The sequence below is a fragment of the Hetaerina americana genome, unplaced genomic scaffold (genome assembly GCF_022747635.1).
Source record: "Hetaerina americana unplaced genomic scaffold, ioHetAmer1.1.p SCAF_5, whole genome shotgun sequence".
NCBI classification, from domain to species: domain Eukaryota; kingdom Metazoa; phylum Arthropoda; class Insecta; order Odonata; family Calopterygidae; genus Hetaerina; species Hetaerina americana.
Window position 1 is genome coordinate 15,372,443 of NW_027287095.1, and position 25,581 is coordinate 15,398,023.

General features: G+C 38.1%; 2 protein-coding genes across 5 annotated transcripts in view; one reads left to right on the top strand and one right to left on the bottom strand.

Annotated features, from left to right (window-relative positions):
- Positions 1 to 2,793, top strand: part of LOC139693924 (serendipity locus protein alpha-like) — a 29,777-nt gene extending 26,984 nt beyond the window's left edge. The window contains exon 11 of the mRNA XM_071592260.1: positions 1,377 to 2,793. Within this exon, the coding sequence (XP_071448361.1) occupies positions 1,377 to 1,489 (113 nt within the window). The 3' untranslated portion in view covers positions 1,490 to 2,793. The remainder of the gene's footprint in view (positions 1 to 1,376) is intronic.
- A 133-nt stretch (positions 2,794 to 2,926) lies between these two features.
- Pex13 (peroxin 13) lies at positions 2,927 to 25,550 on the bottom strand. Of its 4 annotated transcripts, XM_071591675.1 has the most exons (5): positions 25,342 to 25,550; positions 24,927 to 25,226; positions 14,399 to 14,634; positions 10,196 to 10,381; positions 2,927 to 6,399 (listed from the first exon to the last, which is right to left on the bottom strand). In XM_071591675.1, exons 1-5 carry the CDS (start codon positions 25,407 to 25,409, stop codon positions 5,360 to 5,362), a joined length of 1,830 nt encoding a protein of 609 aa, XP_071447776.1. In that variant the 5' UTR covers positions 25,410 to 25,550; the 3' UTR covers positions 2,927 to 5,359. The 4 variants fall into 4 exon arrangements, with proteins under 4 accessions (XP_071447776.1, XP_071447778.1, XP_071447777.1 ...); XM_071591677.1 differs by lacking the exons at positions 24,927 to 25,226; positions 25,342 to 25,550 and adding an exon at positions 16,853 to 16,957; XM_071591676.1 differs by lacking the exons at positions 24,927 to 25,226; positions 25,342 to 25,550 and adding an exon at positions 16,390 to 16,457.
- Between the last annotated feature and the right edge of the window lie 31 nt (positions 25,551 to 25,581).

Below are 25,581 nucleotides of genomic sequence, written 5' to 3' on the forward strand. Positions count from 1 at the left end.
CACAAAGCAATTTTTTGTGCAACCAACTATATTGTTCGTATTTTGATTGGATTCCTGGCATTTTCAAGATTCCAGGACTAATTGTACTACCTGTTGCTTTAATTTTCCTTACTGTCTTTTGTGGATAATTTATAAAAACACATTTGAAGCTCATTCTGAAAGTAAGAATGCAGAAGTCAAAAGATGTGCCTATTTCAAACATTTCTCTGTTGATATCATGACACTTGTGACACAGGATCAATTCTATATCCATACATCTGATAAACCACTTTCAGCAAAATTATTGTTTTATTTGTTATATCAGTATCATCATAAAATCACTTGTATCACAAATTTTGTTTTAAGAAATTAAAAATGTGCCTTGAACCGCATTCCCATGAACACTGACCTCTCGGTCAACAGCAGAACAATAGATATTGATGTGGTTGACTTTGATAATGAGAACACGTCTACATTTTTCCATTTATTACATTTTATTCCAACTACTTTTGATGCAGTGCATTCTTTTCAAGTCTGTTTTCATCACTATTGAACAATTCCACATCAGCCCTGCTACCATATCATATGGATTGAGGGATGATGTAAATTGACAGGGAGAGTGCACAATGTGCCACACTGTCGTAGTTTTGCACATGTTACAAAAGGTTCTCCCTCCCTTTGTAATTAGTATTTACCTTTAGTATTTTTACTTTACAGAAGAACTTCATGCATTGGCATGGGTTCTTCTTCAATCAGGAGTTTGGGGAATACAACACGTACACTTAACGTAAAGAATGGGATATTCTGCTTAATTTCAGCTCAATAGTTAAATTGGTCTAAAAACAAAAGCCAGTATCTTCCTGAAAGCATGGGTGCTCCCTCAAAATGAGCTATGGTCATGATGTAGTAGCAGTTTTTTGGCCCGCTAAATAACCTAACATTTTATTGGGTTTAGTACATTGCTCTATCATGTATTTCAATTCGTTTGTTCAAATTAATGTTTCTTTCTTTCATAATAATAAAGATAAAAGTGCATAATGATAAATATTTTATTAATTTTACATCCTGAACCTCATAGCCCTTTTGAAAATATTTTTGGATTAACTTGTCATCCTAGTCTTCTAACGACACATCTGGTTTCACTTTGGGCACATAATGGGGATTCTGCAGTATATTTATCTACATTATAAAAAGCAGAAGATGAGCTTTCTGCTCCATTGGCACAGTTGAAGGATGGCATAGTTTTATTGTTATCCATCAAAGATGGCTGGCGGTCTGCAGCTCTTACAGTGTTCCATGTGGTGTTTGCCCGCCTCCACCCTGAACTCCCCTTCTTGCTCAAACTCCAATCTGGTGATTGTGTGCGCTCTTGTCACAGTGTTAACTTTATTTTTCAGGCATTGAAGAGAGATCGCCATACCGCATTGGTGAGAGGTCGGCAGTGTTACTGAGTGAAGTGGGGGATGGTGTGGGAATGGAAGCACAGGGGGAGCCATCGGGTAGCAAATGACTTGTTGAAAGCTCTATTCTGGTGCCTATGTGTTTGGTGACACCTTTGTGATTGCAAGGGGCATGGGGTACCTATATTGACCTCTATTCTTCTTTGCTATGCCACCTGCCCTTTCCTTTTTCTCTGTGACTTCATATGTACAGGTATAATACACAGAATGAAACATGGTAATCCAATGGGTAAAGCATTTGGGTGTTGACCAGAGAACCCAGATTGAAGTCTTGGTAATGCCTCTGGACACAATACACTTTAAGCTGTGTGATTTTTCTTGGAAATCACAAATGGCCCAAGGAACCACTCCCTCCACCACAATGTTTGAGTTTCATATGCTGTGGGGGTTTAGTATGAGGTGAGCTGTACCTTAAAGTACTACTTCGTATCCTCATGCTGCAACCTCTGCTTCCTTTAAATGCACATTATTCTGTAAATTCCTTCAACAAACTCTCTGTCCTTGGAATAAGTTCCAAAACAAATATAGTTAAGTGGACAATACCAGCAGGTAATACTAATCCTCTTCCCTGGCCCACCTCTGAGCCATGTATATAGTAGACTGCTAGACCAGCTTCATGTTGAAGTTACAACATGAATCTCCAGTCAGTAAAATCACCTTGGGAGAGAGATAGCATTCACACAATCACCATTTTCAACGCTGAGTTTTTTCAAACCAACTCTTTTTGTGTGGATTCCTTAAGAGAGCCATAGTCTTGACTGCTGGCTGTGTGGTCTGAAATATGCTCTCCAACCAGGGACAGCATCAGTCTGGATAATCTCAGCCTCTCCGATCCTGGAATAAACTGGTGTCCTCCTCACTAACAGCCAGACCCGCCCAGATCCCTCCTTGGTGAGGAAAAGGATGCAGACAATACCAACTGTCAAAGCACATGAGGAACTCAACTGCCAACTACTTCTCCATCATTTTCCCTTTGAGTGGCAGGGAGTGCCGGCCTGCACTTACCTGCATCTAGGCTTAGGATACCTCTTGGGGGCCCTTTCTTGATACCTCCAACACCTGATCGCAGCAGGCTGGCTGGTGGGGATAGGGTTGGTAGACCCCCCCCCCCCCCCCGTGAAGTACATGCCACATAAGAGGATGAGCTCCATTGCAGACCTATCTATATTCCAGCACAAATATGTGATTCTATGATGAATAAATGTTTATATAGTTGATTGTTTTATAGTTATAGCTGATTTTTTAATGTAAGAATTCTATTTTCTTCATATAAAGTGTTAACAATAAACTACTATGACCCTTATCAATCTGATCCAAGAAGTTTTTGTGAATTCCAAGATGAAAATTCATAAGTGTCTAATGGGCCAGGAAATATGGTAATTCTAATACTGCGGCCAAATTGTGAAAAGTCCAAAGCTCTAGCCCTGGACTACTGCATCCACCAATGTTTAGACATGTTGTGTTAAATAAAATAATATTGCTTTCAATTTTTAAAATTATTATTCATCTCTCAACACATCAATACAATGGATCAATAAAATTCTTACACATAAAAACAAAATTCCAACCCTAAAACAGTTCACATATGTACGATAAGTGAATCATTAATATGATATTTCCTCCACGCTATACACTCAAAACAGAGCCTTCGGATACCAACATCAGTGATCCATGACACAAAATATGTTTTCATAAATATGACCCAATTGCATCGCAATTGCCACTGGAATGCTTCATAATCTTTGGAATGATGCCCTTTTGATGCAATGACCGCTGTCAACGTGGTGATGTTACAAACCATTATTTGAACAATAAACAATGCTGCCAACACCAAACAATAATACACCCATTACATTCAAGGCAGCACATACATGTAAGCATTACTTTGAAAAGTTAAGAAAAACAGCTAGCTTATGCTGTTAATCACCATGGACTGTTAACAGCTTATGCTGGAAAGCACACTTAATAGCTTAACTCACATCTGGTATTCCTGTTTTAGCAACAAATGAGATATGAATGTAAAATTGAGACATTTGGTCAGCTTGCTATCATAGAAAAACCACTCCATGAGTGAACTTAGGTTTGTCAGGTGGTAACCATTGCCCTTTGTCAACCAGCTGACCTGAGAAACAGACTGGACATCCATGAATTGCATAGGCATTTATAAGTATTAGGGGAACATGTGACAACAATGACTTGAGAGGGAACTGGTGAGACTTCTTTGCTAATACATTGAAAAAGATGCTTCTGCATGTAACAGATTTGGGGGGGGAACTATTGACATTCAACTAATATTAGGAAACTATTGCCCTAACGAACTATTTACTTCACATTTAGATGTTTAATACCACAATTCTATTGTTTTGATCACTTCGGAATAAATGTAGGGGCGACTACTTCACAACTGCAATTCCCATGTCATTTTCAAGATTTTGATTTATTAAAGAGAATATGAGTCATCAAAAGAGCACTAATACCACCCTAATTTGATGCCCCTTCATGCTACAGTGGTTTTACTGGCAAATGAAACACTGCTTCACCCTGTTCCCCCATCGAATGACTGTAAGTTAGAACCCAATTCCCTTGGTTTACTCTCCATTGCCTAAGCATCCGTAGGAGTACTGTTTCCAGACTAGCAGGGGCAAATCACACCCATTTCGTACTAGTGTGACTCCCAGGATAACTAAAAAGGTAGCTGGGAGTTTAATTCCTTAGTTATAATAGTATTGGACATTAGATTGCAAAGTCATTTAATCGTGGGACTTCTGTCTGACAAAGTTTCATAGATCATTGGATGTAATTCTGTACCTTTGTAGACAACTTTTTCAACATATTTCTTGACTCTGTGCCATAATACAAGTCCTGGATCCTAATGTAGTTCACCCGTCCATCATTGGAGAGAGTGGAGTGCGTTAAGTAGGAGACTTAATTCGCCCTTTGTGCCAGTCAAGTAATGCATCAATGTCCTCTCAGAATTCGATTCCTCTATATTTGCAGTACTAATGATGGCCTGGAATGAGTCTCCTTATCACTAAAATCAACTCCTAGCTTTAACTTCTTTCTATCCCATACCATCAGGGTCATCAAGAATTTGGTTTATGCAAGATGTTCATTTGCTCTTTGATTCAAATACCCTGCATATTTTTGAAATATTGTCTTTCATCAATATAATATTGTGTCCACCATATATTTTAACTAGTTATTAAAATATTTATACTCTTCATTTTTTGATGAAAAAATTTTATATTAAGAGCTAAGGCCCTTCGTTATTTTGAATGTCCTTTGCTACTATTCAGGGACAATTTATGAGTGTTCATGGTCAGCATTTTAGAAAAACAGTCATAGGCACAATTTCCATTTTGCTCACAATTTTTATGATCACTTGCCACCATTTGGTGCTTTGCTTTGTTTACCGCAGAATAAACTACCTTACACCTTCGAGCCTACTGGATTGATCGAAGAGAGGGAGGCTGTTTGGAGTAGTATAATTTCAGTTTTATTAGTCACGCAAAGTAATGAATCAAAGGAAAGTCTACAAGTAGTTTCCCCTATGATGTATCCCGATGTTCTCAAAAGGTGCCAAGAGCTCAAAGAGGTCTCTTCCTCTTAAGTCTTCCTGCACATCTTTTGTCCTACTTGTAGTCAGTATACATACATTTACACAACCACATTAAACAATACATTTAGAGATAAAAGCTGACCACCAAAGGCAATAAGACAATCAGGGTGACCACAAGACTGCTGCCTCATCAACGGTGCTCGGAACACCTTGCATTGATGCCAGTATTTAAATAAACATGGTAACTGGGAGAGCACTAGAAATGCCACATTTAAATAACCAATGATAAGATTCATAACCAACCAATCTTACTCATCCTTGACCAATTTCCCATGGGAGGTGAGAGAGTGCCCGAAATTATCTAGACACCTTGTCCCCCATCAGCTGGCTTTGAATCAGAGCCAGATTCCTTTGGTTTGCTCTTCTTTGTCTGGGCTGTGGCCGGAGCATTCTTTCCAGTGCTAGCAGGGGCACTACTGAGGGGAGTTGGTGCTCCTTGCATGCCTACAGGATGACTATTGACTGCAAGGGGGCCAGCTGCCGCCATCAAATCAGAGCCTGATTCCCTCGGTTTGCTCTTCTTTGCCTGGGCCGTGGCTTGAGCGCTGTTTCCAGCGCTAGCAGGGGCACCACTGAGGAGGGTTGGTATTCCTTGCATGCCTACTGGATGACTATTGACTGCAAGGGGGCCGGCTGCCATGCACCCTGGATTGTGGAGGAAAGGCATTCCTTGCATGCCTACAGGGTGACTATTGACCGCAAGGGGGCCAGATGCTGCCATGCACCTTGGATTGTGGAAGACTGGAATTAATTGCATGTCTACCGGGTGATTATTGACAGCAACGGGACCTCGATTGACGAAGGGCTGAATTCCTTGCATCTCTAAAGGGATAGCATTGAATATGAAGGGGGCAGGTGCTGTGTTCCCTGTATTGAGGGGAGGCGTGGATGTGGTCGCTGTTGTCATAGGATTTGTCGTCGTGGCAGGAGTGTTTGACATCTGAGACCCACTGGAAGGAGCTGGATTAGGCTGGCAGGTTGGTGGGGATGGATTAGGCTGGCTGCTCTGCGGGGCTGGTGCATCAGGAGCATTGCTTGGCGTCTGCCGCAACCGCCTCTCCACCACCCGCACATAGTTGGCCGGTATCAGCCCCACTTTGATGGGTGGCAATGGGTTCTGACCAGTCTGCTGTGTAGACGGCATAAGTGCAGCCAGCAGCCAGTCCTTACTGTTAGCACGCTGCCGATTCTTGGGTGCTATGATGAGTTTGTCCCCAGCAGAGAAGCTGAGCTCCTGATCCATCGTTGCCGTGAAGTTGTAGGATCCAATTGCAAGCTGGCACCCGTGTTCCTTGCCCTGCACCCAGGCCTCGCTTTCCTCGCCCTTGCTCCCAGGACCACCTGCAATGTGCATTGGAAAGAGGATTGGTTAGGAGGGTGGGGATGGAAGAGGGGGGTTGGGGAAAGGTCCCTCTCCTATTTTCAATCCTGTGCCCTTGGTTTTCCACTGCTTAAAGAGGACTGCTCGACCGGATGCTTAGCAGCATGTTTTTCATCCTTTTCATTACACTTAAAACATGGGAGTCATCCCAAAACTAGCTGGATATAAAGACTTGGTCTCTGTCTATATCTGCTTTTTTTCTGTAATTTCTTTTATTATTTTTCTGACAAGAATTACAGTGTGGCAAAAATCACCAAAAATGGAATACACATATTTCTAAGAATACCCCACCCATGATTTCAAAAAATCAAAAGCACACCAAAGTCTATTATTATTTCTTTTAGTATCATGTCAAGATATGTAACACATGCTTGACAGGTACTCTGTGTGCCCTCTGGAATGTAAGTCAAACACTAATATTTTCAGCGACGGAATGGTGAGGGATGTACATAGTGGGGATATGGCTATGCATTGCTTTTTGCTTTAAATGGAAACAATGGAAAGCAAGTGAAACTTCATCATTACTATCTTCTTCGTCGTAATTCTCTATTTCTCATTATAATAAAAACCATGAAAATTAATTAAAGTTAAGGCAAGCGGTCTAAATAAATACGTGCCTTTGATGTTAAAATCCTCACATGATTACTTTGGGCACTATCAGCTTCTTCATCCCTCCTGTTCTCTTTAATTGCCTGTCTGCCAATACGTTCACATTCAGAGCGCTTGGAGGAAGGGGGAAATGGGGACCTCCCTCACTTAGCCTCAGGAGGGAAATTTTTCTCCTGAGTGCCAATGAAAGAAAATCCAATAACTCTCAATTCTAAATACACATATGTTCATATGCTACTAAACCCCACAATAATATTGTAGATGAGTTTCCCAAACCAATTCACTGACACCATTTGAGCCTTGGTGTTAAGTTACATCACGTGTCTTGGGTCAGCGCTGGCATAGACATTGCCAAAATTTGGAGTCCTCCCTCCAATTGGTTGGGTGAGCATAGATGGAGGGCGTTACACCACCACACGGTATGGTATCCCAGCTTATTTCCCCAGCTAACTTCTATCATCAAAAAATTCTCAGAAAATTAGAACATTATAATTTTTACATAAAAATTTTGATATGATAGTTATAATAGAGAAAGGTGATATTCTGCACATGCCATCAAGGGGAGTGGAAACTTTTTTGTATCCATGAAATCTGGGCTTCTAGAGGTGGAATAAGAAGACTGACTTCTTGTTCGGACCAGAACATAGAGCATAATAATGAGTGCTTTTGAGTATGTGTTTGGAAATTGATTTTTCCCCAAATTTATTCTATGAGGGCTTCAAACACCATGAAATTCTGAATGTGTGCATCCAGGATCAAATGGAGTAGACTGGTTTTATTCACCCCTCCTCAGTATCAAACCAGGCTTTCACTCAAATGTCTCAGGTTTTAATCAACAATAAGGACTAAGAAATGAGTATGTACTTCTGTATTACTTAAGTAGAATATTTTATTACCTCATAATTTGGTCTGAATTTTGATTATGAGAGTGATGTGGCTCTTTTGTAACAATTAATTATTTGCTCCCTCCACTTTCCAAAAGTTCATCTCTGTACATATTATGTGCAATTATAAATCTGAACTGTAAATATTTGGTGCTCTGAAGAGTGTAAAATGTTCCACCTATGCTAGTTTAAGACCAACTATTTTAGTTTAATTTAGCCTTCTCCCTTCTTTTTAACATATCAAATTATGCTTTGTATACATTGATTCTCAACCCATAGCTATGACATTGAATTTACAATTCACTCACCAATGCCTGCAACCCCTTGGCTAACGGAATAACTAAAGCTTGGTCATCAGCAAACCGAACTGATTTTATGAATTCCTTACTAGCTTGCATTCCTATCTCCATTTCTTCCCATGCCACTTTAATCATTCCCTCCACAAGTATGTTAAACAGCCAGCCCCTCCGGACTCTCCGTTCCCCACTAGCACGTGAGAAGTCTGAGACATTTACAGGTTGCGGATCAACCTCCTGTCCCTCCAATTTTTGGAAACATACAATTAATTTTTCCTAATTCTCTCCATCAAATGCCTTTTTGAAATGTACGAAACAGGCAGGTACCATTCTGATTGTATTCTATGCTCCTCTCTATTAGTAATCTCATTACTGCAATGGCATCATGCGTGCCTCCCCCTTCCTGAGCCCAAACTGGTCATTCCCAAGTAATCATTTGCCCTCCTCTCCATTCTATTGTTGATAATCCTGAGATACACTTTAGCTGCATGCAAAGTCAAACTTACTGTTCTGTACTTCTCATGTGATGTAGCCTTTACATTTTTTGGAATAGTAACTCATACTGATCTGACACAGTCTTCCCACCACATTCATTCCTCATAAATGCTACAAATTAGTCTATAAAGACTCTTCCTCCCACATTTTCCTAAATTTTAAGTAGTTCCACAGGAATACTGCCTACCCTCATGGCCTTATTTAATTTCAATTCCCTCAATGCCCTTTCTATCTATTTTTTGAGTATACCTTGGACCTATGCTATCTTCACCCATGTCATATTCTCTTTCTATGCCTAAACTTGCTGGTCTAAATTCTTTACCATACAGTTCTTCTATTATACCCTTCACATCTATTGGATCTTTTCTGCTTCAACCAGTACTTTACCTGACTTATCTCTAACTGTTAACACAGATTCCCCCTTATTAATTCCTAATAATGTTTTAATCTTCTTGTATACTGCACCAATATCACCCTTCCTCTTTAAACTTTCCATATCCTCACACCGCATCTTCCACCACGCTTTTTTAGCTCTATTGTTACCATCTCAATTTATCATTTGTTTCTTTGTAATTCCTTCTACCTTTGAAATTACATTACTCCATTTCCTTCTCTCATCTATCTTTCTAATCATCTCATTTGTGGTTCCCTTGTCCTTTTCCAATTAAAAATTTTGTAGCTTTCGATATCTCTTTTTTTTACATTTTTCCACTTTTCCTCCATATTACTTAGCTCTTTTCCCTCACTCATGATTTTCTCTACAGCCTTCTGGTACTCCTTTCTCGCCAATCTGGTTAATGCTTCTACATTCTATTTCCTAACCCGTCGCCCCTGCCTTATCCTTTAGGATCAAATGCTACATTTCATTACTACTAAATTGTGATCACAGTGCGCATCCTGTACCAGAAAACTGCGTACGTAGAAGAACAGCATTAGGCAAATAATCTTTTATGGGGAAGGAGTTGATGATGGGGACATTCAGTAAGGACATTAATAAAAAAATAGTGAAAACTCTGACATGAAGTGTGATTTCGTATGGTGTGGAAATATGGTTGCAGAAGTAAGATAATAGGAATAGATTGGAGGATGTTGGAGCATGGATGAGGAGAAGAAAGGAGGAACAGAAAGGAAAGAGATTTGTTAGGAGATATCCAAATGAGGAGGAAAAAATGAATAGAGAGCATTTTGATTGGCAGTAAATTTGAAGATCAGGATAGGATGAAGATTGTGAAGCAAGCAAGGTAAAGAGAGAGGAAAGAATCAGTATGCTGGATAGAATAAAGGGAAATAGAAAGTATATGGAATGGAAGAAAGGTTTGTTATAGTGCCAGATGTCACACTGTGTCATGTTGGTTTAGGATAAGAACTAGTTGGTTGAACTGAGTTGAAATGGTCTATTTTAATCCACCTTAATAAGTAGAACACCATTAATGATAATTAGTGCCAAGGAAATGAGATACACCCCCACTCACCTGTCCCTACAATGTATGAAAGCAACTTCCATGCTAAATAGGACACACTGATGACGATCCCAATGAAGATTCTAAGTGGCCACTGGCTGGGTCCAGAGGATGGTCCACTGCTCACAACCACTTTATCTCCAAGATTTGCAGCCTCGCCCCAGACTCCGTTGAAGGACCCATCTAAGTGCCTTTGGCCTGATCACAATGAACACATGGGAGCATTGATCAGACAATTGCTCAGAGAATAGTTGCAACTATAGAATCATTTATATGAGTACAGGAACTTACCAAATCATTTAAGTTCAATTAGCTGTTCATATCAACAAATAACCATCAAGATTGAACGATTCTTTTATCAAAATGAAAAAGACTGGCAGAGGAGGGGAAACACGAGGAATGTTAGGTATAGGCAAGGGGACCCAAAAGAAACCAGAATTATACTCCCCAGAGTGCTCGTTTGCAGTGCAGACTTCTGCCACTAGGCATATGTTGTCTGAACCTTCCTGCAGCGAGTGCACCAAGTGATAACGCTAGTTGAGATTGTGTGGAGTGCCTGCAACCTTTCAGGGTGAGCTGTCATGTACAACTGGTGTTTTTGGCAAGGTGGATTCTCATGAACAATGCAAAGCCATAACATTTTGATTCCTGATCGGGAAAAATACCACAAACTGTTGTTATGTTGAAGAATGCTTATAGAGAGGATACTTTAGGAAAAATACAAGTTTAAGAGAGGTTTACCCACTTCAAAAGGGGAAATGTCAACTGAATAACTTGGCTACAGTGGTGGTTCATCGTACTCAAAAACCGATAAATGTATTAAAAACTTGTAAACAAAGATCGATGGGGGGCAATCGACAAACTGAGTTGTCTCAGATGATGGGAACAGAGGTGGTCAATTTAGTGCCAAATTCTACGAACTGTGGTAGATGCCATGACAGTAACTCTTAACTGAGTCATCTGCTAATATGCATTAATTAAAATGCATAAATTTCATTGAGTAAAGATCATCCATCCTGGTCAAGGTGAATGATTTTTATGCTTTGACATTTCTGCATTTAAATTAGCGCCAAGCTTGCTGACACCAGAGCAAAAGGAGATTAGCTTGGAAGCCTTGAGTAAACTGATGGGGTAGCTCAAGGCTGCCCAGGATTTTTCCCTCCGAAGTCATCCCTGGCAGATATTGATGCTATAAATATGATCCCTAACTCAAGCAGCAGTGCAGTCAATGGATGTCAAAGAATTATCCTCATCCAATGAAAGCTCATCAGGTGAAATCAAGCATCAAAGCAATGCCCTCATGTTTTTTCATGCAAGAGCTATACTGTGATTTCATTCATCTCAAGCAGAAAATGAATGAAGCATTCTACCTAGAAGTTTTAAATTGGTTGTGCAACAGTTTGCATAAAAACATCTCACAAAACATGCTTCCTGGGATCGTGGCAGTCTGGTGAACATTTCCTTTGTCCACCCTCACATGCTGCACTCACAGTCCACTAATTCTCAACCAAAAATGGTATAACTCCATTGCCTAACCACCCTTACCTAATTTGATGCTCAGTGACTTATTTTTGTTCCCCTAAATGAAAAGGGCTGTAAAAGGAAAACGTTTAATATATGTCAATGGAGTGAAACAAAAAACAACCATACGAGGCTCTTAAAGGTCTTGGAGAAGATGTGTTCAAAATGTTTTTTGAAAATTGGAGTAAAAGGTTGGACAAGAGTATTCACCCAAATGGGGAACCACTTCAAAGGTGACTAATGTTTGTACTGCAAAAAAATGAATAAAGTTGGATTAAAGGAGGAATTCTGGTTTCTTGTGTGTTCCCCCTCGTAAATAATAATAATTCATTCACCTTATGATCACACATAGAAGATATAAGACAAGTCATAAAATACAGTAGCTTAGTGAATATTGGCATCAAAGGCTAAACGAAATATTGGAATATCAAACTCAAGGAAGAGACACCATGAATAAGCATTTTCAATAATATCTTCAATGAAAGAATGATATTTCAACAAAAAATATTGAGATTAACATGTCAAACAGATATTCATCCTCAAAATATTACAGAGAAGATATAAGACGGGCATTAGGATACAATAACTTAGTAATGCAAGTTCAATATACACATATTGGGCTGGCAAAAGTTGTGGCAAATAATAATAATATTTATTGGTCCCAGGACTTTACAAAGTAAAATGTAGGACAAGTCAAAGAACAATTGGCTGCTTCAGTGTTCTGAATACTCCTGAAACTCTTTCACACTATAAAAGTATTTATCTTTGAGAAAATGCTTGAGATATTTCTTTAATGTACCCTTGGAAGGAGCAGATTTTATGCCTAGTGGCAGATAGTTTAAAATTTTGATTACCACATGAAAGGGACTCATTATACATAGCATAAGATTTGCAGAACAAATCTACATCAACACTCAGTTGAGTTTTAAGCCCATGAGCACTTGAGCATTGGTGATTTCTTGTTTCATATTATCCTTAACATATATAAGTAATAAATATGCAGAAAAGTTAAAGTTAGAATTTTCAATTCTTTACAAAAAGGTTTCCCATGGAGAATATTTTCTATACAACTAATACATTTTTTGCATTATAAAAATTCTACAGAAGCCAGGTGATGCTACCCAAACAATAATTCCGTACCTCATATGTGACTGAAAGTTGCCATAGTAAACCATTTTCAGTATATTTAAATCTACAATTTTTTTAAATTTCGTAGAATAAATCCACTTTTTGCCAAATTAGAACGTAGTTCATTGATATAGATTCCTCAGTTTAAGGACTCTTCAATAGACAAACCTGTACTTGTAAATACAGTTCATTTGTAAACTTGGTGCTGTAAACCCCTTCTATGGGTTGGCCTTTTAAGTAGAGGTCTGAGGCACTTTCCTTCTTTTTCAAATTGAAAATAATGTTTTTAGCACATTAACAATTAGTTCATGACAAACCATTTTTCCAAGAGCAATAATATGCTGTCAAGCTTAGCTTATCAACAAGTTAGGGTCCTTGGGGCTCATTGCCAGAGTTGTATAATCAGCATACAGAACTCCGTAGTTATTCTCAATATACAGGTATGTCTAGGTAAATCATTGATCTATCATAGAAATAATAATGACCCAAGAATAAAATAGATATTCACTAACTGAATAATAATGATTTTATGGTAGAACAACATTCATCTTTTTTTAAATGACTCATTGGGTTCAATGAGTCATTTAAATCAGGAGCAAGTTACCTATAAATTCTGAAACCCATTCTATGTTGACCAACCATTGCTCTGTTAGTCCATACAGAATTTTAATGATGACTTTTCATGGTTCTTGTATTGTATCTAAGAAGATTAGAATATAAAACAAACAAATTGATCTTTGGTTGTCACAAAAAATAGAAATGACGGATGGCATTAGAGATGATATATGCCGCTTAGTTGGTTGGCTACAACCGCAATATTCATGGCCATGTCAATTTGATGTTCAATGGAATTTTGTAAAAAGAAACATTCTCATGGACTTTTTATCAAATTTAATCTACATACTTTCAAGTAAATTACTGTTGCCTCCAAATTCTTCCATTCATTATCATGATACCACCTCAAGATGTTTTCATTTGCCGCTATGAAGTTTTTAATAATGCTATATTGTGTAGGGGCATAATGTAAAACATTAGGGTCATCAGCATATTGTATTACTTTAGAACCAGGGTATTGTTATTGGCTAATGTTAAACCATTGCTATAATTACAAAATAAGAGGCATAATATATGTAGAAAAGGAACATTTCTCTCGAGTTATTCTTCTTTCCTCAGGCAATCTAGAATAGCTGGTCTAGCCAGGGGCTTTTGCCTTTCCCTTCCAAATATCCAAGGGGGAAGGGGGTAGAACAAGGGAAACTGCCTTCAAAATGTTGAGCAAAATAAATTGTAATTTATTTATTTATTTGCCTTAGTCTGAAAACAGCACTCTGGCCTTTATATCGGACTATTAACAAAGATAACAATGGAGACGATTACAAACACCCAAGCCCTAGGTGGAGGAAACCCACCCAGGCGGGAATCGAACCCGCGACCCATGGATTGGGCAAACGAGGACGTTACCCCGCCGCCACCGAGGCCGGCCGTAATGAACATGCATTAAGGCAAACTGTTGCCTTTTCAATAGAAGAAACTGTCATCCCTTTAATTGCATGCAATTTAACATACCCAAGAGTCTGCGCAGTTGACGGCTGCACCACTGGAGGAGCCTGAAGATTGACAGAGCTGAGAGGATGTTGCGCAGGTGGCTGAGATGGTCAGCCACGCCAAGGGCAGCACGAAAGGAGGCATGGAGGGCCCCCAGTGTTGACTCAAGCATGAAGGACACGGACCCAAATGCCCTCACAACTGACTCAATTGACTCAAAAGCAGGCCTTGTGGTCTCTTCTGCAAGGGCTATCAGCCTGCAAGAGAGGTGATAGTCGGTCACCCACTGACACGCACCATTAAGACCAGAGGCCTTGACTAATGCAATCCTTTCCACTAAGGGTTTCCAGCCAGTCTCTCAAGTATAGGATCATCCCTCTTTGGCTACAGAGTAAAGCATCACTTGCAAAACATTGCCAGCTAATTAACACAAGTATGCCAACCTCCAACACTTCAAAACTTGCAATTTGTCCTCGGATTTAAATATAATTAACAAGGATATTGTAGACGCATCCCCAATGTTATGTTCTCAGAAATCAAAGAACAACCAAAAAAGTTAACTTTATATAAGCATTTATAGGTCCGACCAATATAATCAGCAAAACACAGTCAATGCCTGCATTTAAGTACAGTAGTCAGCATGCATGACACCAGAGAAATGAAAAATTTCCTTTCCCCCTATTCCTATTTTTTGAGGGACATTAACTTTTTATCCAATTTGGAATACATAAACAATAAAAAACTTATAAAATATGATAGTTATGTTAGTTGCCTACACTGTCTGCATCGTCAAATAATACAACATGCAATGCTACTTTCAAGGCTGGCTACATAGACCATGTAGGTTAGAATGAATGGCAAACGACATTTTTGTAATTTCAAGCTCCTAACCACTTTTCCAATAACCAATATTTTCCTTCAACAGAGGTTGTAGCTTCATTAATCCATGTCCCCTTAATTATGATGTCCTTTTTCCCATATCTAAAAAGCAAAACTGAGGTTCAAAAGTATAAAACCCAATTTATATATTTACATAAACCCTAGCAAGTTTTCCAATTCCAATTGATGATTCTATCCTGAATATGCAAAGTGCATGATCATTAATTTAAGTTTTGAGACCACCATTCTCCAGCATGATTTTCTACAGAGTTAAGATTAACCTTCAATCACCCTTACTTTTTTATCATGCACACACTCTTCAGGCCAAATATCTTGACTTTCAACAACCTACAGCTTTCCCACCTTTCATCCCTTCTGTGTAATGGGCTCTAAGCCAGGCACCTAGTGCCCAGTACAATACTTTTAAATCTCCAATATTGTTTCCTTCGATCACATTTAGCTTGAAAATGAGAACCAAAACCTATGAATTAATTGTGGACTGGTTGATAACACACCATAACTACTTATTACTAGCCACTAGACAAGCCTGCCATTATCACTTGTAGTTTCATTATTATCACTACACTCCTTAAATTTTTTTGCAAATTAGCAAATTTAATCATACTGGTATTCTACAGAAACCTGAGTGGCCCAAAATTTTATTGTGGATTTTTAGAGCCTCATGTAACATTCAGTATGGTAAATCACATGACATGTTTACAAAGGGGTTATTTAAAACTAAGGATTGAAATCACTTTGCCCGGCGGAATTTTATACCGCCAGACAGAGAACCTAATCTTCACTATCAACAATAAGTTAATTACTGTTTTTTTGAATGCCAAAGTGAATGAATAAAAAAGGCATTAGTACAAAGACCGTAAAAACACTATATTTGACACCTCATGGTTTTATACCAAAGAAAAAATGCCTGACCAATCACATGTAGAAAAACAGAAGTGTTTCACAAATCCATTATTTGATGTAATACGCGTGATTATCTAGTTATCACAGCGGAAATATGGAAAGAATTAGAGTAGCTCTGAATAATCAATAGTACTATTACGAAGAATGTAAAAACAATAGAAGTGACACCTCTTAATGGTGAATCTAAGAATTAACACCCAAAAAATTACGTTGAGGAACACGACGTTTCACGAATTATAAATAGTATTTCGAAGGGGTCACTTGCATCCTGCATACATACTATGTCCGTTCTTGAATTTATCCGGAGCATCGACGTCAGGGTTCGCGCAACAATTGACCGATTTCGCTCAAAGAACAGATGCGATTGAAAATCAAGTAATTACAATAAAAAATTAACGAGTTCACAAATTATATTAAATGAATTGATTCCACATAAAATACTGGCTAATTTTTAACAAATTATTAATTGGATTGTTTCGATAAACTACGAACAGTTGGGCGTAGTTCTTAAGAGACATTTTTGAAGAACCAATACTGCCACTTTACTTCGCCTGTTTTACTCAACAATTTTGGTTACATTTCATGCAAAATTAGAGCTTTAAACAGCACCCTGCGCTAAAATTTAAAGGTGTACTGCACCAGCTGATAGTGATATCGCCACTTTTACTTTACCTGTTTTCCTTCGACAATTTTGATCGCATTTTATACCAAACACGATCGTTCAACCCCCTCCCCTCAACTGTAATGGTTTTACTACGCCAGCTGAAGACCACTGTTGTAAACAAACTGCCGCCATATTGAAAATATAGCTAGGCGGATTTTAAAGGCAGCGTAGCCGGTGTATCTCCGACCCCTTAGTGTGATATAACTCTGCCCGCAACTCGTTATATGCGATAAGAGTCATTTCGTTCGGTATTATAACGCCGGCGGAGAAACTATACAGGCGGTTCGTAATTGCCTCCGAGGGATAGGTTATTATGCGGTAGAGTTTCTTAATGACAAACTTTCTGAAAGATTGCCACTAGACCTTCTCTGACATAAGTAACTGTCATCCACGCAACACGAAAATATTCATGGAGCGCGATCGCTTGGGTGGAGTAGAAACAGTCGATTGGAGGGGTAAAGAAAAGCTTCTCTTCATCCAACAAAAGTGGCCTTGGACCTGGCCAACAAGGAATTGGAAGCGCCCTTAACTACCACTCTCTCCATAGGGTTTAATTTCACCCCAACACCAAGATCTATTCCCTGTCTGCTAGTTGTAGATGTGGGGAACACCAACAAGAAACTCCCAAAAGAAGAGACAGAAGAAGCAACCCATGACACACCACTGACCCTGAAACCTTTAACAAGATTTATAAGTATTTTTTTTTCAGAGGTCCTGATGGATGGATTATATATTTTAATTGGTTTGTCAAAGGCATATCTTGAAATGATAATGAAGGAATTGTGAATGATTAAATTACTCAAGCACACATCCTTAAATATTAAGTTCATTGAAGCAAAGACGCAATAGTCTCCTGGATGAAATTTTCACTCTATTCGTTTAATCAAGGCAGGATGACGCTTGTCGACAGAAGTATTATAAATGATTGTGGGAATATTCAATTGATACTTTAGGACTTATAAAAGGCCAACAATCTCAGGTGCCTTGAGAGAATTACTTAAAAGAAAAGATAGAATTTTAGTGGCTGCCACTACATAGCCAAAAAATGGTTATTTAATCTTCCCTTCTATCACAGCGTTTAACATCCCACTACCAATACTTCTTCCATCCATTCACTAGCTTTTCTTTGGATTTCTCCTACCTACCTATTTATTTTGCCAACACAATCATTTCATAATGTACCCCCCACTACTGCGCCCATTTTCCTCCAAAATACTGTCAAATACATGAGCTTGTTTTGCATAGTGTTATTAAATGGAAACTCAAAAACAAGTCACAAATGAAAAAGAAGTAATTATGCACTGGATCACTGCAGTGGATTTACATATTTATGCATATAGCAGGGCTACAGTGGTGTTGACTGACTGTTCACAAATTGTTTCCAAAGTCCACAAAAATGTTTCTTATGTGAAGTCTAGTGGGCCTTCAAAGAAATGCTCAATTTTTGAGGCATGAATGGGTGATAAAAACTTAAGATAAACATGCACATAAGGTTTCGGAAGGGGTTGCATGGAGAGAGGTGGTATGGCCAGGGAAAGTGTAGTGCTGTACTTGGACACTGTTAATGCTTGAAAGTTGAGGTATGGATAATTATCAATAAGTTAGGAGAATCATTAGCAAATGCCAAGTTATTTATAAGCTTTGATGCATTATTTTGCTGCTACATTCACAACTATTCAAAAACACAGTCTGAGGTCTTTAGGATCACAAATAATAATATCAGGAACAGCTGAATGTGAATGAGAGAAGTACACATTTTTTAATTGCAAAACAGTTTACAATGATAAGTTCTCTCTTATTGGCATTGTCAGTGAGGGGGGGGAGTTTTTCATCCATTTATTAAGCTATGAAAGGCTGCTAACTTTCGAGGTAAATGATGCATTAAGGATACAGGAATAAAAGGGTTAGCGTTTGTTGTGTTACCAAGTCCAAAGATGTTAATTATCTTTCCTCATCATGATTAGGTACAAAAAAATTGAATGTTACCTCTTTCTTCATGGTACATTAAACATTTTTATGTTGACTATGGAAGAATAAAATTTTATTTCTAATTGATTCATTTAATGGGACAAAATGTCAGAAATTAAGAAAAGCAACACAGTTATGAGAAAATAAAAGATAAGTTTCCATATTTGAATTACTTTTTAAAAGTTATTGACTGACAAATTACATATTTACAATTTCTATTATCAGGAAGAAGGATGAAAAAAATACATTAAAATTTAATTCCCAAGTGATGATAGCCAGAACTTTGGTGCAGCTTCCAGCTACATACAACAAAATAAAAAAAGAGACCAAAAAGGCATTGGCGAAGAATTATCAGGCACCATCGCAGATGGGGTCACTTAACAAATACCTCACTTACCCTGGTACTGGAAATTGACCACTCTTCTGTGTGGCTATGCACCTTGCCTTAAAAATCATCATAACTTAGATGTTATTCTCAAAAGTCAGAACGATCTCAAGTATTTACCCCCACAATAACTTTCCTACATAAGAATTTACTTCAAATAAATGTTTGCTTCTTGCAGTTGATAATGTTCCTCAGGAAAACATTTGGGCGAGTAAAACACTGTATTCTTTAAGTTCATGTCTATATTATTTATTTTGATGCATTATAATATATTATTAATGTTAATGCATCATATCATTAATATCCCAGGAATACCTTCACATGGAATGATATCAACAAAGATCAGCAGGCTATCCTGGCACCTACCCAATACACACAAGCCCTCATCCCCTAGCAACTTATTCAAAACTGTACAAGTGAAAATTCTAACCAGTTGAAGTAAATTGAAATAATATATGTACTTATCAGTAATAGAAGTTGAATTATTACTTCCTCACTCAAGTTTTTATTCCAAAAGAAATTTAAAATAATGCTGGATTAGCATCAGTATCACAGAGAACCTCAATAACAGTTTTTAAATGGTGCCTTATTATAAACCTCTCAATTTAATATCCTGAATCATTCTCTCAATTTACTGATATTCATTAATATTTCATTTTGCAATTATGAATAAACAAATGATTACCGTGTAGGTGCCTCACTCCAGGGAAAAATACTAATAAATAATGTTATAATTAACTTGCCAATATATAAATAGAGCCTAGAGTGAAAAGTCTTAACTTATCAATCATTATAAAAGGAAAACTGGAGTTTTATACTTTTTAAAAAGGATTAAATATTATTTCTTAACAGTGGATACATCGAAAGCCAAAGCTTCAGCTGATCAGACCTTTCCAGCAGAATTTTGTGAAAATTTTAAGCATTCGTAAAAGATATTGACATTATCTGATATGTGCACACTTATTCGCAAAATAAAATTTTACTAGAATCTGAGAGGTGGATAGCAGAACTCCATACAGTGGAGTTGAGAGTTGCCAAAACTCAGGAGAAGAATATGCCCTTGAAGATTGAACTATTGAAAACTACAATTTAGAGTTTAAAAAGAAACAATTAGGATTAAAATGAAACAGTTTCTGGCGTCACTTGGTGGAAATTCTTCATATTGAACTTAAAATTAAAACACTTCGCTTTCCCACACAAAAAACTTTTATTTACGACCTAGGTTTCGTTATGGTATAACATCATCAGGTTATGTTACGTTATGTTACATTATGTTACCATATTGTAGATGCCTCCTAAATATTTTGTCATCAGCATTAGTGACCATCCAATCACCACTATCAAGAACGTCATGGTATGGATAATAGCCATCATCTAAACATTGGAATACTAACATTCCATTTCTTAATTTAACGTATAACTGAAAACTAAATAATCAGTTATATGATATAATAAACATTATTGATGTAATCAAACATTTAAACCTTAATATTGGACAGAGAATTTAACATTTATTTCATCTTTTACAATACCAATCAGAAGAGCATGTTGAAACGGTACCTATTTCAAATTGTAGGCTACTGCCACAGATGCTTAAAGTTGACCATGTTTTCTTCACATTGAGTATTATAATTTTCACTGTTTAGAATTCACTTAAAAATTCATTATATTTGAGTTAAATTTCAATTTCCACCATGATATGATACAGAGAAGGGAATGAACATTTTGGATAGAGATTAATAAAGCCTATGTTTACTCATCTTTGTTGATATCATTCCATATTAAAGTATTCCTGGGATATTAATGATATGATACATGAAAATTAAGATGGTATAGTCAACCCAGTACTAAGCCCAATGGTGGGTAGCATTATCACATTAGGATAACAAGGGGTGCAATTTCCTGTCCATGTGCTGGTTATGGTTTCCCAGGAAGATCTGGTGTCCAAAAAATCACACAGCTTGGGTGGAGCTGAGGAAGCCTTGAGAGGCATGTGCAGGAATCAAACTTGGGCATTCCAGTCAAAAGTCTAATGCTCTACCACTGGACTACCGAATTCCCCAATTATAGAATATGAATGAATTTTAATTAAATTTTCTATTGCGTGCTATAATCTTAACTAAACAAATACAGGAATTACTTTGGGGTAGGTAGGGTAATTAAATAGGGGTATCGAGATGGTGCAGTGGCTAACGTACAGGCTTCCCACTGAGAGGGCCCAGGTTCAAATCCTGGAGACAACAAATATTTTTCAGTGTTGTTCCAATCCCTGCTTGAGGAGCTTTGTGGAGAGCACTTTGAGTGAGTACGGCATCTGCCGAATGGGACCTTAAACTGCGAACCCCATGGCACCTCTCAACAAGAGTAGGCTAATGCCATTGCCAGGTTTCTCTCCACCCTTCCTTTCCCATCCATCCCTAATGGTGCCAATGACCTTAGTTGTCGGTCATCTGCCATAAAAACTACTACCACTACATTGGGATAGATAACTTTCTGTGGCAAAGAGGGTGCAGAAATTGGGAAATTTTAATGTCCATTGAAGCTTGTGGTTAATAGCATTCTATTTGCTGTTATTCATATTTTAAAAATTGAGGAATCTTTGATTAAATTTCGTCACATCTGATTAAATTAGATCAATCAAAGTTTATGGGGATGGTGTTATTTTAAGGGGGTGCGGTGACTCATTAATGATTTGATGAGACATGGCTACCCAAGAAATTTTGGAAGTCGAGTTTATCATACAAGCCTTTCAGGATATCCACATTAAAGTCACCAAAAAGAATCACACTGCCTACATTTAATGAAGGCACAAGCTGAATTGTAATGTCCAGACCTACATTAAATTGTTTAATATTTCATTCAGGAGTGCAGCGTATGCAATAGATGGCATAGCTAATGGATTTGATTTAGTTTGAAGTAATACATCCCTCGAATTCCTTCTCAAGGCAGTCATTAAAGTCAATAGGTGAAATAAGATTTGGTGCTTTCCCAGCGTTGGCCGACGTTTCGATGCCCGACTCGTGACGATGCACGAGTCGGGCATCGAAATGTCGGCCAACATGGAACCCCTGACCCGGTGGAAGACCCGAGAGAACTTCATCAAATAGGTGAAATGTTAATATGAGGCATACATGGCAACACAACCTTCTTTAATCATAACAGTTACAGGTTTAACTTTGTGGAATCCCTTCATGATGAGGGTGAAAAAGAAACTTTACACTTCCACGATAAAGATTTAATATTTAATCATGGTTTTGATGATGTGCAGCATCGAAACCATGGTCGTGACAACCATAACAACCTTCTTTGTTCCGGGAGCACCAAATGATAATAAAGGACGATGCTATAGTACACAGAAAGATGCCATTTCCTGTGGACTCAGCTTAGTGTTCACAAATCAATGAAATATGAAGGTTTTGCCATTGTAGTGTTATTTATAACACACTATCCTTGTTTGTTAATGACTGAATGTTTATAAAGAGAATATTTAGGCAATAGCTTCTTGGAAAGGATAGATTAACTTAGTTTAGGATGTCTGAAGCAGGACCAGGGTGGTACTAGTTGCCTAGATTTTATTTTTGATGAACTAGCTGTGCTTCTGGTTTTCACCCAACTTCTGGCAGCTGATTGAGTTGCTGGCAGCTGTTGAGTTGGGGTGCTTTAGCTTTCACTCTCAAGTTGAGGAAGGGTTAGGAGGGAAGACATTCAAAGGGGATTTTCATGGGGGAGATTGAGTATGAAAGGTTAATGTATCTGTAACGTAACATAACCTGATGTACCTCCCCACCATACCCAGCACTTATTTGTTTGAGAGAAAACCTCTGGAGTCTTCCACCAGATTAGTGTTTAATTGTTTTCATCAAATTGACGAAATGGCATCCAAAAGCCCAGAAGACAACGACCCTGTTGGTTTTTGAAATGCTGGCAGCAATTGAGACACTAACCCAGGGGAAGACCCCAGAGTATTTCACTCAACAGATATACCATGAAAGCACAAGATCTTTCAATCTACTCATTTGATTTCCTTTCTGTCCACTTCACCATCCTTCTCCACACCCACATTCCAAATGCCTCCAATCTACGTCCATCATTCTGCTTCTGCCATGTTTTCATGCCATACAATACCTCATTCTATTTCAACCTTTTCTTAACACCCTTACTCAATGTCCCAGTCATCAATTCCCTCGTTGCAAAAGCTTCTTTGTCTAGAGCGATTCTTCGTCTACTGCTTTTACAACTTGGACCAAAACACTTCAGAGATAGGTACATTGTTTCATCTGCTCAAGTTTACCAACTTCTATTTTGATATTTAACCTAGCTTTCCTTTTGCTTGAAAACCACATAACTTTGGTATTGTTTACATTTATTCTCATCCCATACATATCACTGAGACTCCGATTGCACTCGGTAATCACTTAATAAATAAATTTGGTACTTTTTCACACAAAAAATCTTTATCGTATTACTACCAGTTTCAATGCATAGGCGACACGATCGGGTATCATTGGGTTCATCAGGAGCACTCAGCAATGTTTGCAACTCCTTGACTGACTGGCTAGCTAAAGCTTGAATATCCACAAACGTAACTGATTTTATGTATTCTCCACTAACTTTCATTCCTATCTTCAGTCCTTCCTATGCCTCTTCTAAATGTTAAACAGAACAGGTGCTAATGGACATCCCTCCATTAACAGATAAAAATCTCTATGCAAACATGATTGTTGAAAGCTCAGTTGAGGAAAATGATAATCATATAATCAATCTACATTCAATCCTCACACTGATAAATATTCGAAATATTTAGTGAGCGAAAATTACACTGAAATCTTTGTCTGTAGATGAAATTGTCTACTTATACATCCTCTATAACGGCAACTAGCTGGAACAGAAAGTCCCCCAGAATGTTAACAATCATCCAACTCTGTAAGTAACTAACCCAAATGATTCCATCTTTCACATGACATGTTCTTTAACTGACTTACCTAGTAATTGTAAAACTGAATTTTTCCTTCAAACAGAACTTTGAGCAACGATGATGTTTAGTTCACCCATAAATTATACAACCGGGCCCAAGACGTATCAAATAATTAAGACATTATAAGTGGGCCGTTTCAATCCAATAAGCGATAAATGAATACAAAATGAATTTAAAAAATACAGCCCATGGCACAAATATTCAGTTGTTATGGGTGTGCTGAAGTTTGGTAATGGTTCAGATAAGCTCTGAGGAAGAACACAGGAATACTGTCAGATTTTTTTTTGTCATGATAACTTTTCCTATTGCCTTACTTTTGATGTAAACACTCCATACATTAATTTAGAGGCGTCGTAGCATTCTAGAGGGTAGAGCACAGGGCTATTGATCGGAGGCCTCGGATTTCACGTGATACACACGAAACCTTTGGCTTCACCTATAAGAACTATGATTTTCCGGACACCATTTCTTCCCGGGAAACTGCAGCAACAAGGTAAGAGACCAGCCCTTCTACCATCATGTGTTAATCAGACACGCTATTGGGCTAAGTGCTTGGTGCACTAACCACACCTATAAAACCAACCTCCTGCTATATTTCTTTGGTTTGGTTATGTTGAGCATATTTAATGCACATCTCGCTCCCTTATATGATAACCAAGCCTTTATAGGCACTCTGCCGCCAACCTCAATCGACTACCAAAAAATAAAACATGTGATCTAAAATATAAATGAGTGCATCACTACATATTTTTACCTGTTCTCGCTAGCGTTGTGATAGCAGTACGGGTATCCTGAGTAGGCAGAACCATAACCTCCATATCCGTTACCGTACATGCCCATATTACCGTACCCTCCGTAATTGCTATAACCATTCATATAGCCACTATTGGATGGATACCCTCTGTACATCTGTGATCCTCCTAGAGCTCCTGTATAGGTGGTGGTCTTCCTGGTTGACAAACCTGTAGGTCTTGGAGGCAGTGGAGGTGGTATAGTTGGTCCGGAGGGCATTGATCTCACATTTACCTCTGGCACTTTTGATGAACTTTGCATGCTAGAAAATGAATAGGTATCAAGTAACCCACATGAAAGATATTCACCATCAAGTTTCTACGAACTGGAAAATGGTATACAAGAATAATTATCCGAGAAAATATAACCTTACTAACCTCAACGGTATCGTATCTGATCTGAAATTGACTCCTGCTACCTCCCACGGTTTTACGGGAACAGCCATGGAATTATCAATAAATCTTTCGACTTGAACAATAACCGCAGAAAATGAGGAAAAAATAATTATTGCCAATCATTCGATTGACGATGTTGCGCAGCCATGAACGCGGTTGTTTTGGCGACGAATTATCTTGCCCATCGGAATGCGTGTTATTTCATAAGTAATTTTTTATTAT